The sequence below is a fragment of the Rhinolophus sinicus genome, chromosome 18 (assembly GCF_057876585.1).
Source record: "Rhinolophus sinicus isolate RSI-liver-muscle chromosome 18, RSI-T2T, whole genome shotgun sequence".
In the NCBI taxonomy this organism is placed as follows: Eukaryota; Metazoa; Chordata; class Mammalia; order Chiroptera; family Rhinolophidae; genus Rhinolophus; species Rhinolophus sinicus.
Window position 1 is genome coordinate 36,952,791 of NC_142518.1, and position 15,014 is coordinate 36,967,804.

General features: G+C 38.3%; 1 protein-coding gene across 2 annotated transcripts in view; it reads right to left on the reverse strand.

Moving 5' to 3' along the window:
• The window catches only part of ZNF41 (zinc finger protein 41), a 60,669-nt gene that overhangs the window by 31,461 nt on the left and 14,194 nt on the right, over window positions 1-15,014 (reverse strand). Inside the window, exon 2 of one of the 2 annotated variants that reach the window (XM_074324012.2) lies at window positions 4,481-4,726. The exons of the other annotated variant lie outside the window; for it this stretch is intronic. Coding sequence (XP_074180113.2) covers window positions 4,481-4,552 — 72 coding nt within the window. The 5' untranslated portion in view covers window positions 4,553-4,726. The remainder of the gene's footprint in view (window positions 1-4,480; window positions 4,727-15,014) is intronic. 2 annotated transcript variants of the gene reach the window in all.

Consider the following 15,014-nt stretch of genomic DNA (forward strand, 5'->3'; position numbering starts at 1 on the left):
GCACAGAGAATCCCAAATAAGATGAACCTAAAGAGGCCCACAACAAGACACACCATAACTAAAATGCCAAAGGTTAAAGACAAAGAGAGAATCTTACAAACAGCAGGAGAAAAGCAGTTATTTAACTTGAAGGTAGCTGCCATAAGACTGTCAGCTGATTTCTCAACAGAAACTTTGCAGGCCAGAAGGGATTGGCAGGAAATATTCAAAGTGATGAAAAGCAAGGATCTACAACCAAGATTATTCTTCTCAGTAAAGCTATCATCTAGAATCGAAGGACAGATAGAGAGCTTCCCACACAAGAAAAAGCAAAAGGAGTTCATCACCAACAAACCAGTATTAGAGGAAGTGTTAAAGGGACTTCTTGAAGAAGAAGAAGGAGAAGGAGAAGGAGAAGAGGAAGAAGAAGAAGAAGAGGAGAGACAAAAAAATATGAATAATAAAATGGCAAGAACTACATATTTATCAACAATTAGTTTAAATGTAAATGGATTAAATGCTCCAATAAAAAATATAGGGTGACTGAATAGATAAAAATATAAGACCCTTACATGTGCTGCCTACAATAGACACACTTCAGATAGAAAGACACATAGACAGATTGCAAGTAAAGGGATGGAAAAAGATATCTCCTGAAAATGGAGACAAACAAATCCTGGGGTAGCAATACTTATACCAGACAAAATAGACTTTAAAACAAAGCCTGTAACAAGAGACAAAGAAGGACCCAGTAACCCCCCTTCTGGGTATTTATCTGAAGAAACCCAAAACACCACTTTGAAGGGACACTTGCATCCATTGCAGCATTATTTAGAATAGCCAAGATATAGAGGCAACTTGGGGGTCCATCAATGGATGAATAGATAAAGAAGAGGTGGTACATACAAAGGATGCCCAAAAAATGTATACACATTTTAAGAAAAGAAAAAAACTATTAAAATTGTAACAATACTCAATATATATTGATAACAAAAGATGAATGAACTCTTGCCATCTGCAACAAGATGGATGGATCTAGAGGGTATTGTGCTGAGTGGAGTAAGTCAGAGAAAGACAAATGTCATATGATTTCACTTATATGTGGAATCTAAAGTACAAATTAAATGAACAAACAATGCAGAAACAAACTCATAGATACAAAGAACATTTGGTTGCCAGCTGAAAGGGGAGTTGGGTGGGTGAAAAAGGGGAAGGGATTAAGAAGTAAAAATTGGTCTCAGGGATGTAAAGTCACAAAACAGTCACAGGGATGTAAGTACAGCATAAGGAATATAGTTAATAATATTGTAATAACTATGTATGGTGTCAGACGGGTACTAGATTTATCAGGGTGATCACTTTATAGGTTATACAAATGTATAATCACTATGCTGTACACCTGAATCTAATATAATATTGTATCTCAACTGTAATTGGAAAAAAAAGAATCAAAACTTTAAAATTCTTAGTAGAAAATACAGGTGAATATTCATTAGGCCTTGAGGTAGGTGAGGATTTCCTAAAAAAGAAAAAAAAATGCACTAAGCATCAAAGAAAAGATCTAATGGTTTGACCATGAGGAAATGAGGACCCTTTAGTCATTGAAAGACCCTTTGGCCTTGTGGATCCTTGGTTGCTCACCTCCGGTCAGTGAGTGTTCAAGAATGTAGAACAGGCAGGGAACTCACAGTATCTGCTCCACTACTAGCAGCTCCCAGAGGAGGCAGATCTGAAAGCACTGGGCTATGTCCGGCACTTCTCCACTCACCAGCTCTCCTGAGCACAGCCCTGAGGGTTGCTGAGAGCAGGACCTCCACCTGTGCCCCTAGAAACACCTGACCTGTCCTCCCACTTCATAACCTAAGGGCGCTCATCCAAGGAGAACCCTGGGGGTCAGGCTTGAGGCAAGCTCTCATTCCGCCTGCCCATCTTCCTGACCCCTGCTCTCTTACTAGTTACCCCAGGACAGACCAGCAGGTGTGTGGGTGACACAAGGGAAGAGCCTCAGGGAGCAGGGGAGGAGTGGCTATTTACCAGCCAGTATGGAAGAATGAAAATATGTAATACCTGACATTATTAAACATTTTAACAACTACTGCTGCCTACCTGTTGGCTGACAGCCCAAGCTGGTAGCAAAAGACCACCCTCACCTGTCTCTCCCTCCCTGGTAGTCACTAAGACCACATTCGCAGGGAAAGTATACAAAGACCATACCAGGCATTATGAGCGTTAACAGATGGAAGATGAATACAGACAAGATACACTGCCCGCAGAAGCCCCTTTTTGATTCCTTTCTCCACCAAAACAGAATTTTTGGACCCCACCCTGGCTGGGAAGGCAAACGAGTATGTGAGGTGACAGAAAAGGACTTTGGAGCTAGAGATCTGGGTACAAAGTTGCTAACACAGAGCCACCCAGATTCCAGCCTCACCTGCCACATATGAAAAGATTTGATTATCTGGGCTGTTTCTACCATGGAGAATAACATGCGTCCCTACCACCATCAGGACCCCTACAAGGAGCTCCTCATGCTAGGTGAGGATCCCCACTCCAGCTCTCCATGGCGTCCAGTGAACCACACAGCAGTGTCTTCCTTCAGGGTCATCTCAGTCCCAAGCATATGAGGTCTGACAATTAAGTTCATGAACTGACCACCGTGCGCTTACATTGGCGGCACTGTACAAACAGCTCAGTAAGGTTTCATAACCTTGGTAAATCAGTATCTCACAGCTGTGTTCCTGTCGACATGGTGGTGTCTTGCTGAGGGGCATTCATTAATGTCGTGTGTGTTTTTGTGTGCCCTTGGACCTGTTGTAAGAATAAAATGGCAACCACTACATATCAATCAACAATTACTTTCAATGTAAATGGATTAAATGTTCTAACTAAAAATACAGGATGGCTGAAAGGATAGAAAACAAAACCCTTTCATATGCTTCCTACGAGAGACTCACTTCAGATCGAAAGACACACACAGATTGAAAGTAAAGTATGGAAAAAGTTCTTTCATGAAAATGGAAATGAAAAATAAAAGCTAGGGTAGCAATATCCCACTTCTGGGTATTTCTCCAAAGAAACCAAAAACACTACTTCAAGGGGATGTGTGCACCCATATGTTCATTGCAGCACTGTTTACAATGGCCGGGATGTGGAGGCAGCCTGGGTGTCCCTCGGTGGAAGAATGGATAAAGAGGTGATGGTACATATATGATTATACAATAGAATATTGTTCGGCCAGGGAAGGGAATGGGTTCTTGCCATCTGCAGCGGCATGGATGGACCTGGAGGGTATTGTGCTGAGTGGAGTAAGTCAGACAGAGGAAAACAGGTGAAATGTGATTTTGCTTATATGTGGAATCTAAAGAACAAAATACATAAGCAAACAATTCAGAAACAAACTCATAGATACAGAGAGCATTTTGATGGTTGCCAGATGAGAGGGGGGTTGGGGAGATGAGTGAAAAATGAGAAGGGATTAAGAAGTACAAATTGGTTATTAGAAAGTAGTCATGGAGATGTAGGATATAGCATAATGAATATAGTTAATAATATTGTAATAACTATGTATGGTGTCAGATGGGTACTAGATTTATTAGGGTGAAAGACAAAAGGGGGGTTTGGGGGCAGGGTTAAAAAGGAAAGGGATTAAGAAATACAAATTGGAACTTACAAAATAGTCATGGGGATATAAAGTAAAGCATAAGGAATATAGTCAATAATATGGTGTTAACTATGTATAGTGCCAGGTGGGTACTAGACTGGTCGGGGGATCACTGCATAAATTATATAAATGTCTAACCACTATGCTGTACACCTGAAACTAATATAAAATAATACTCAATGTCAACTACAATTGAAAAATTTAAAAGGGGGGGAAGGTGAAGGGGAATAAGAGGTTCAAATTTCCAGGTATAAAACAAGTAAGTCATGGGGATGTAATGTACAGCATAAGGGATATAGTCAGTAATATTGTGATAGCGTGGTACGGTGTCAGGTGGTTGCTGGGCTTATCATGGTGGTCACTTCTTTAGGTATATAAATATTGAATATGTATTCTGTACACCTGAAACTAATATAATATTGTATGCTAGCTATATTTTTATATAAGAATCTTAAAATTCAGAGCCAGTGGTAGTGAAGGGCCTGTGCTGGGGGTCAGGGCTTAGCGTCTCTCCGGCTAGGGCGGTGGTAGACCCCATCCATACCGGCCGCAGTCCACCTGCAGGGAGCTGACCCCCCCAGGTGTGCGGCTGATCCTCCCATCCCACCTTTCCTCTATCAGCTGCATCATATTTTGCACTGAAACACACAGGCTCTGGATGTGGGACATCAGACATGTGGTGCTCACATAACAGGAAGATGGTGATCTGCCTCAGGGACAGTGAGTCTGGAGCCTGCTGCCCCTGTGACCCACCTGCCTCATCGCTGAGGCCCTGGTGACAAGTAGGGGTGGTCTCCCCACTGAATGAATTTCTGCCCCTGGAGTCCTCTCCCTCCTCACCTCACACAACCTGCCATGTTCCTCTGCATCCAGGGCCGGGGACCACTGGGGAGAGCTCTGGTTGGTTGGCATGTTCCCACTGGGCCTGAGCTCTCGGGCTCTCTTGCTGACAACTCCACTCTTCCTGGGAGCTTGAAGCCAGCAGACACCAGGGGACTCGGCCAGAGCCGCTGGGGCCGGAGGGAAGATCCTGCAGCCTTCACTATGGGGCCTGGTCCAGGGACTCTGCTGAGGCTCCAAGAAACCCTGGAAAGACAATGTCCACATGGTCAGTCATTCCACACTCACCCCAGAAATGCTCCCTGGGGACCAAGGGGTGGCTCACTGTGATGGATACTGTGGAAGAGAAAAGTTCAGGGAAACCAACACCAAGTATTAGCATAGAGTGTGGGAAAAACCCATGAGATTTGGTGTAAAATGAATGAGGATTTGAATTCCAGCTCTTCTCAGTTCTAGCTAGAATCTGGGGAAGTCACTTTAGCCTGAGTTTCTTTATCTTAAAACTGAGTATGAAAATACCCATCTCATAGGGTTGTTACAGTTAAATGAAGTGATGCTTCTAAAGCACTCACTCCTACTTGGCACCTAGAACACATTCCATTAATATTAAATATTGCTATTATTAAAAGGTACAAGACATATTTTACTAAGTACCTCATTTAATTTTCACATTCATCCTGTGAACTTGGTATTACTATTATTGTTCTTATTCCCATTTACCATCAGATAGAGCCACTCAGAAATACTAACATATTTGCCCCAAGATCACTCAGATTAGGGGGAAGGACAGAGATTTAAACCCAGGTATGCCTGGCTCCAAAGTGCATTTTCTTAACTACTATGCCATATGGTAGTCTATATACAGCAGAGACACAATAAACATTATTCCTGTTTCCTGCTGCCTTCAAAGTGCACCAGCTGAGGGGTGACCATGTCACATGTGCATAAACCACCTTCTATATATATCAGTATACATTCTGGGCAAGTTATAGAGCCCAACCTCTTCTGCCAAAGATGGAAAAGTAAACTCATCGCCTGACCCTCTCCCCCAAATTCCCATCTGGGCCCTGAACACCAGCATGTATGTACAGACTCCTAAATCATTAATTGCCACTGTCTGATAAAAACAGTGGTGCCACCAACTAGTTTCCACAGGCTCCTCAAATAATCAACAACATAGGCAACACACCCTCAAGAGAAAATCAACCATGGATCTGCTTAACATACCTTGGGGGCCAAACCTGACCACTATAGGACCCCATAACTCACAGCCCATATATAAAATCAGTGACTCCCATAAAACCCTCAATAACAGACCTTCTGGTCCATCACATAACCACTTACACAGTTCTGCAATTACCGATGTTCACAGGTCCCAATCAATGACTCCTAGAGGCCCCCAAGACTCATTCCCAAAGACTGGCAATCCCAGGCTTGCAATTGATCGTTCACCACCTCAGTGTCCCAATCAATAACTCTCGTGGACCAATCAATGAATTCTGATACTTACATCTCCAACTCTTATTAAAACTTCAAGAATTTCTAGAGCTCCCAATCACTTATCCACAGATGTCTCCAATTATTTTCCTTCAAGGATTCCCCAAGACTGTCACTGCCCCAATATGAATGACATTTATAGGACCTGGATTATCTAATCTTATTGGACCCTAACTCATTGATCTTTCCTCACAGAAATAACCCCAATCCTTGACTCCCAGAGGAACCCAATTAACCCCAAATCTGATTTGCCATTGAATTTAAAGGATAAAAAGAAAACCTAAAATACTTCCAGGTGGAAAAATAATGTTCTTTACAATGGGAAGGTATCACAATGGCACTAGACTGCTTATTTGCAACAATAGGAGCCATATTAGAAGAAAACATCTATGAAATATTGAGAGAAATTGATCTAGAGCCAAGAATTTTAAATCCACCCTTGACCTATACCATTCTTCTGTGAGAGCAAAAGACAATTTTAGACATAAAAGCATTTATGGCATAATATGCCAATATTCCTATCTCAGGAAAATACTCAAGGGAATAGTCTAAACAATTATAAACTGAATAGTTACAGAAACCTCAAAATCAGAGGAAAGCAGTTTTGAGAAATGATCCTTGCAATTGATATACAGTTATATCTGAATAGAGAAGAATAATGTAATTGGGTATTTGGAATAAATAAGATTATTACTATTACTAAGTGGAAAAAAAATTTACATACCCTGGAAAAATCTACTGAGTGAAATGAGGAGGAGAAGGAAATTATGCATCTCTATTACTTGATCCAAATGACACTGGACATTATTTGGATCTAGTAATAAAGAAAATAAAGACAATCATATTTGTAGGGAAGGTGAATGTAAGTATTAGGAGAAATTGATAAAAATAATCAAAATTTCAAATATTAGAATTCTAAAATAATAACTGGAGGGGAATTAAGAGAAATGTGACTGAACCAGCAAAAATTGGAAAAGAAAAAGTTAGGAAATATCAACCAAGTAAAATAAATAGTAAACATAAAATAATAGGAGGCATAACATCAAATATATTATAATTCAACTAAATTGAATAACCTGAAATCTGCTATAAAAGATACAGACTATGGAATTGGGTTAAAAAAAGAAACTGTAGTCTCCATACATCTAAAACAAAAAAGCAAGACGTGAAATAAAGCGTTGGACAGAAACATGCCATGTTATTTATCTTTCTTTCCATTATGGTGAGCACTCATTATGTCTTAGGAAATCTTTGCCTACGTCAGTGTCATAAAGATGTTTAATGTTTTCTTCCAAAAGTTTTATTGCTTTATTTTTCACATTTAGATCTATGGTCTTCCTGGGAAGGATTTTGGTGGGTGGTATGCCTTCGGGACAAGATTAATTTCTTCCATATGGATATCAAGATGACCTAGCACCACTTATTGAACAGATTTCCCTTTCTCCACTGCTCTACAGTGTTGCCCTGTGACCATATATATGTGGAGGTTTATTCCCAAATTCTATATTTCCATTGGTCTGTTTGTCTATTCTTGGACCAGTACTACACTGTCTTTTTTAAAAAAGATTTTATTAAAATATAGCTAACATATAATATTATATAGCTTCAGGTGTACACCATAGTTATTCAACATTTATATACCTAAAGAAGTGATAACCGTAAGTCCAGCAACCATCTGACACCATACAACGCTTTCACAATATTATTGACTACATTTCCCATGCTGTACATTACATCCTCATGAGTTATTTGTTTAATATCTGGAAATTAGAACTTCTTATTCCCCTTTACCTTTCCCCCCCTTTTAAAAATTTCAATATTATTTTATATTAATTTCAGGTGTATAACATAGTGGTTAGACATTTATATAATTTAAGAATCGATCCCCCTGACTTGTCTTAATTAATGTACTTCATATTAAGTTTTGATATATGGTAGAGTAAAAGATTATTAAATTGGACTACATCAAATTTAAGGCCTTCTGTTCATCAGAAGACAAAATTAAGAGTGTAAAGGCAAATACCACAGTGGGAGAAGATAACCGCAATACTGTATCTGACAAACAATTCATATCTCCAATAAATCAAGAATTTCTAGAAATCAATAAGAGCAACTGAAAATGAACAAAAGGAACAGGCACTTCACAAAGAAGACATCCAAGTGGCAAACAAGCATAAGAAAAGATGCTCAACTTTATTAGTTAGCAAGGAAATACGGATTAGACTACAATAAGATGCTCCGCCATATTACTAGAAATGGCCAAAATGAAAAAGATGGAAGAGAACCAAGAGCTGGTGAGGACATGGAGCAACTCAAACTCATAAATTGTTTTTTTAGGAGCATAAAATAGTACAAACACTTTGAAAGACTGATTGGTAGTATCTATTAAACCTGAAAATATGCAATACTCTATGATCCAGCTATTCCAGTCCTAGGTTTATACCCAAAAGAAATGAGAAATGTGAACATATGTTTACCAAAGGACAGGTACTATGATATTCATAGTTGCTTTATTCTAAACTGAAAACATGCAAATGCCCATCAACATTAGAATGGATCAACAAGCTGTGCTACATTCACGCAAGGAAATACTACACAGCAACGAGAATGAACACATTGCTACACACACCATGCATGAGTCTCATCTCATGAACATTGTGCTGGCCAAATAAGCCAGACCAAAAGAGCAATACATCAATACTGTATGATTACATTTATACAGATTTCAAAAACAGGTAAAACTAATATATGCTGCTAGAAATCAGGATAGTGGTAACCCTTGGGAGGAGGTTAGTGATTAGAAAGGAACACAGGGTGGGAGCTCCTTGAGTGCTAGTAATGTTCTTGATCTTGGTGGGGGTTGTACAGGTTTGCTCAGGTCTGTTCAAAAATCATCCAGCTGAACATGCATATAATGTGTGCACTTTTCTGTATCATGTTGTAATTCAATAAAGATTTAAAAAAATATACACCAGGCAAATGTAAGAAAATGAAAGCAGATCTGGAAATATAATGATTGAGGTGGAATTTAAGGTCCAAAGTGCTTAACAGATTAATAAAAAGGGCAGACCTTTTAATAATAAAATATACACTAAATAAAGAAGTACTAACTTGCATAAATCTTTAGGGTCATTCAACATATACAAATAAAATCAGCACAAATGCACGGAACCATATGAAGTCTCAAAAATCATAATTATAGGGACTTCGTCTTCTGGCGATGGAGTAGATATAATTTTACCTATTCTTGCTAAATACAACTAAAAAACTCTGGACATTATATATGAAACATAGGAAGATTCGGAAAGATGAAGAAGGCTGACTGGTTAGGGACCCTAAAACCAAAAAATGATGTCCCTGGGTTTCCTTTTAGCCTTATATATCCTAGACTTGGTGCTGGAGAAGCTGGCAACCCAGAAATGCCAACAGGTGCAGAGAAAAACTGTTCCAAGAAAAGCCCATTCTCTCTAGCCAAAGGACTGGGAAAGGGGCAGTCTGGCAAGATAGAAAACCTTCAGACAATGACCACTCTGCTCAAGCCAAACACCACAGAAAACACTGCAGCCCTACCCACCTTGACGAACAGCAAAGTTGAGCGCATATATTTCCACCCTTGTCAGACTGTAACGAGGTGCCCCGCCTCCTGGCCCCTACGGGGGTGGTGCCAGAGAAAGTGCAGTAGGGTGCTGAATCTTTCCTCGCTCCTGGGCTGTATCAGCTGCCTCTTCCTCCCCTAACCCCTCAGTGGAGACCATGTGGTGATTCTGGGCTTCCATCCTCACCCATAAATAAAAAAGTACCTTTCACCCTCCCCGTGGAGGTGACGTCAGAGGAGGCCTATGGAGCTCTCACCAAGGCTCAGCAGTAACAAGGGCGCCTCTGCCAACAGTGTCAGTGGACATCACATGGGAAGCAATGACAGGGTACCTATCCCCCTCCCAGCCAGGGTGGTATCAGCAGAGGTCTAGTGGGGAGCCTGACACCAAGATGCAGTGGGCAGAAGTATTTGGAATCGTTCCCTGGGATTGATAACCAGTGCACAGTACCTGACGGACAAGCTAAAGCAGTGCTGTGAGGAAAATTTGAAAAGAGAAAAAGCCTCAAAATCAATCATCTAAAAGCTCATCTCAAGAAACTAGAAAAGAGTGAAATAAACCTAAAGCCATCAGAAGAAAGGAAATAATAAAAGTAGGAGCAGAAATTAATGAAATTGAAAATAGAAAAACCATAGGGAAAACCAGTGAAACAAAGAGTTGGTTCTTAAGGAAAAAAAAAAAAAAAGAAGGAGAAGAAGAAAGAAGAACAACACTTTGGAGGAAACAGGCTATGCAACAAGAAGAAAACTTGACAATTATTAATATCCTCAGGAGGTTAGAAGATAGTGCAAACACGGGACAAACAAGAGCTCTTGGAAATTAAAAATATAAAAGTAGGTAAGAGAAATAACTAATAGAAGATACAGTTGAGAAAATCTCCCAGAGAATATAGCAAAAAGACAAAGAATTGGCAAGTAGAGGAAAAAAAGAATGAACCCTTAAGTGGAGATTCAGACAATTGGCACAAAGTTCAAGGTTTGAATTTGAGTTTATGATAAATATATTAAAAATTAAAATGAAGAAAAAACGAGGCAATTGTTAACTCCAGGGAAAATGTAAAGATTAGTAGTAAGGCAAAGTAATCACAGTTTTTTTCAATGGCATCGCTTTGAATAGCATTTACTAATTTATACTAATGTGAACACTGAAAAATGATCTAACTAAAATTGTGCTTTAACTATAGTGGAAGGATAAGAGATTGGAAACAAGTGTATGTATGATGGGATGGGGACAGGAAAGAGAACCACATCCTCAGCCCCAGTAGACGATGGCTAATACAGGGGGGAAAAGTAGCATCACCACCATGTATTTTTTAGAGATATAAAAGTAAATAACAGGGAGATGAGGGTAAGGGGGATCAAATATATGGTGATGGAAGGAGAACTGACTCTGGGTGGTGAACACACAACGGTATTTATAGATGATGTAATACAGAATTGTACACCTGAAATCTATGTAATTTTACTAACAATTGTCACCCCAATAAATTTAAAATAAAATAAAATAAACATCAGAAGTTGTATTGGAAAAAAAAGTAAATAATAAATATATTCTCTTAAAGTACTGTTTTTCATAATAAAGTTTCTATGATCTTTGTAGAAAAATTTAGCTCTTTCAATTATGTGTATGCATAACTGATGAAAAAGAAAATATTCCTTCATTTTAGATAATTAGAATTTTCTTATGACTAATATTACTTAGAGTGTAAATTAAAGTCCTCTTATATTGAGTTTAAGAGCATTTACATGAAGTAATTCATAAGTAGAACACAGACTATTATTGTACATAAAATGTCTTAATTTTGCACATTGTAAAGTTCCATTAAATCATCTTTAAAATCCCTTTTAAAAAAAGCTAGTTCTCCAAAAAGAACAGTAGAATAAATAAAAAAAAAAACCTCTAGTAAGACTGACAAAGAAAAAAATCAGAGAAGACACACCAATATCAGAAATGAAACAGGGTATATCATTACAGACCCTACAGATATCAAAAGAATAATAAGGGAGTACAATGAACAACTCTACACACATAAATTTGACAACTTAGGTGAAATGGACCAAGTCCTCAAAATGTACAAACTACCACAACTCTTCCAATATGGAATAGTTCATTTGAATAGCCTCATAACTATTAAGGAAATTGAACTCACAATTTAAAAACAACTCTGAAATAGAAGTCTCTATACCCAGATGGTTTCACTGGGAGATTTCCACAAATCTTTCAAGAAGAATTAACACCAAACCTTGACTATCTCTTCCAGGAAATAGAAGAGGGTATTTTTCCTAATTCATTCCATGAAGCCTAATAACAAAACTAGACAAAGATAGTATGAAAAAGAAAAACTAGAGACCAAGATTCCTCATGAACATAGATGCAAAAATTCTTAAAAAACTATTAGCAAACATAATTCAGCAATATAGAAAAAGAATTATATACCATGACCAAGGGGGTTTATTCCAGGAATGCAAAACTGGTTCAATATTTGAAAATCAATCAACATAACCCACGATACCAACAAGCTAAAGAAGGAAAATCACATGATCATATCGATTGATGCAGAAAAAGTTTTTGACAAAATCCAACACCCATTCATGATAAAAACTCAAAGAAACTTGGAATAAAGGGAAACTTTGTCAATTTTAGTTTTAAAAATCTACAAAAATCCTACAACTAACATCATACTTGATAGTGAGAGACCCATGTTTTCCCTTAAGATCTGGAATAAGGCAAGGATGTTGACCATCAGTACTCTTATTCAACACAGTAGTGGAAATTCTAGCCAGTGCAATGAAGCAAGAAAACAAAATTAAAGGCATACAAATTGAGGAAAAATAGAACTGTCCCTATTTGCATATGATGTGATAGTCTACAAAGAAAAGCTCAAGGAAGCCATAAAAAACTTCTAGAAGTAATAAGTGACTTCCGCAAGGTTACAGGATACAAGAACAACACACAAAAATCAGTTGTATTTTTATATGCGAGCAGTGAACATGAGAAAACAAATTGAAAATACAATACTTCACATCACTCAGAAAATGAAATATTTAGGTATAAATGCAACAAAACATGTACAGGGCTTGTATTCTGAGAACTACAAAATGTTGATTAAAAAATCAACAAAGATCTAAATAAATGGGAATAGATACTGTGCTTATAGCTTGGTAGCCTCAACATAGCAAAAATATCAATTTTACACAAGTTGATATATAGACTTAATGCAATTCCTATCAAAATCTAAGCAAGAATTTTTTGTAGATACAAGCAAAATTATTCTAGGGACGGCCTGGTGGCTCAGACGGTTGGAGCTCCGTGCTCCTAACTCCGAAGGCTGCCGGTTCGATTCCCACATGGGCCAGTGGGCTCAGCCACAAGGTTGCCAGTTTAATTCCTCGAGTCCCGCAAGGGATGGTGGGCTGTGCCCCCTGCACCTAGCAGCGGCAACTGGACCTGGAGCTGAGCTGCATCATCCAAAACTAAGACTGAAAGGATAACAACTTGAAGCTGAATGGCACCCTCCACAACTAAGATTGAAAGGATAACAACTTCACTTGGAAGGAAGTCCTGGAAGTACACACTCTTCCCCAATAAAATCTTTAAAAAAAATTATTCTGAAACGTATGTGGAAAGACAAAGGAACTAGAATAGCTACAATTGTGACCAAGAATAAAATGTGAGGAATCAATCTACCTGATTTCAAGACTTCTTATTTAGCTACAGGAACCAAGAAAATGTAGTATTGATGAAGGAACAGACACATAGGTCAATGGAACAGAATAGAGGACCCAGAAAAACCTCACACAAGTATAGCCAACTAATTTTTTTTTTACAAAGATGCAGAAACAATTCAATGAATGAAGGATGGTTTTTTCAACAAATGGTGCTAAATTAATTGTATATTTATAAGCAAAACCCAAAATGAATCTTGATCTAAATATCACATTTTATAAAAAATAACCCAAACTGGATCACAAATTTAAATGTAAAATGTAAAATTATAAAACGGTTACAAGACTACATAGGAGAGAATCTTCAGGACTTAGGGCTTAGTGAAGAGTTCTTAGACACGACACCAAAAACATGAACTGTAAAAGAAAAATACATAAATTTGCCTTCATCAAAACTGAAAACTCTAACTCTCTGAAAGACACTGTTAAGAGAATGAAATGACAAGCTACAGACTGGGAGAAAATATTCACAAACCCTTTGCAAATCTGACAAGATTCTAATCTATAACATATAAAGAAATCTCAAAACTCAACACTGAAGAAACAAACAATCTAATTAGAAAGTGGGCAAAAGGCAAAGAGACATTTCATCAAAGAGGATATGTGGAGGGCAAATAAGCACATAAGAATATGTTCAACCTCCATAGACAAGCATATTCTAAAATTTATAGAGAAGGGCACAGCCTCTAGAATAGCTAAACCAGTCTTGACAAAGAAGAATAAAGTGGAAGAATCACTCTAATCAATTATAAAGCTCACTGCACAGGTACAGTAATCAAGACTGAGGTTTTGGCAGAGGGATAGACACATGGATCATTGGAACAGAATAGAGGATCCAGAAATAGCCCCATTAGCCATACAGCCAACTAGTTTTTGACAAAGGTGCAAAGCAATTCAATGGTGCTGAAATAATTGCACATCTATGGGCAAAGCAACAACAACAACAAAAAACAACCCCAAACCCCTCACCCTAGGGGGTATGGATGAAAAAGTTGAAGTGGAATATACGATACAAACTTCCAGTTACAAAATAAATTAGCCATGGGGATCTAATCTACAACATAAGGAAAATAGTAATATTGTAATAACCTTGTGTGGCAACAGATGGTTACTAGGTTTATTGTGGTAATTATGTTGTAAAGTAGATAAATGACAAATCACTATGTTGTACACCTGAAACATAATATTGTATGTCAACATACTTATTAAAAAAATAAATTTAAAAAAATAACCTCAACCTAAACCTCACTCCTTTTCAAAAAAAATTAACTCAAAATGAGTCATCGACTTAAAGGTAAAATGTAAAACTAAAATTTTTAAGAAAAAAACATGAGAAAATCTTCAGGATCTAGGGCTAGACAGGGTGTGGTATAATAAGAAATATATATTTGGTCTTTGTCCCTAGTTCCTGGCACAGATCTCCTATAATCCCTGGAATTTCCTGAGTGATAAAACTGTCCTTTGTTAGTTTGCTATTCCTAGTAATCCCTTTTCATCCGTGCCTGAGTATACCCTGAGAAAATGACTCTCGGTGGGCTCCTCCATAACTTCAGGTTGGAGGCTGGTTGACAAAGAAGCAATCATGTAATTAGAGGGCTGGATTAGTGGGTTGCAACTTTCACCTCCCCCCACCCCACCCCCCGGCACCCCCACCTTCCTCCCAGGGAGGGAAGAAGGGCTGGAGATTGAGTTTAATCACCAATGGCCAATGATTTA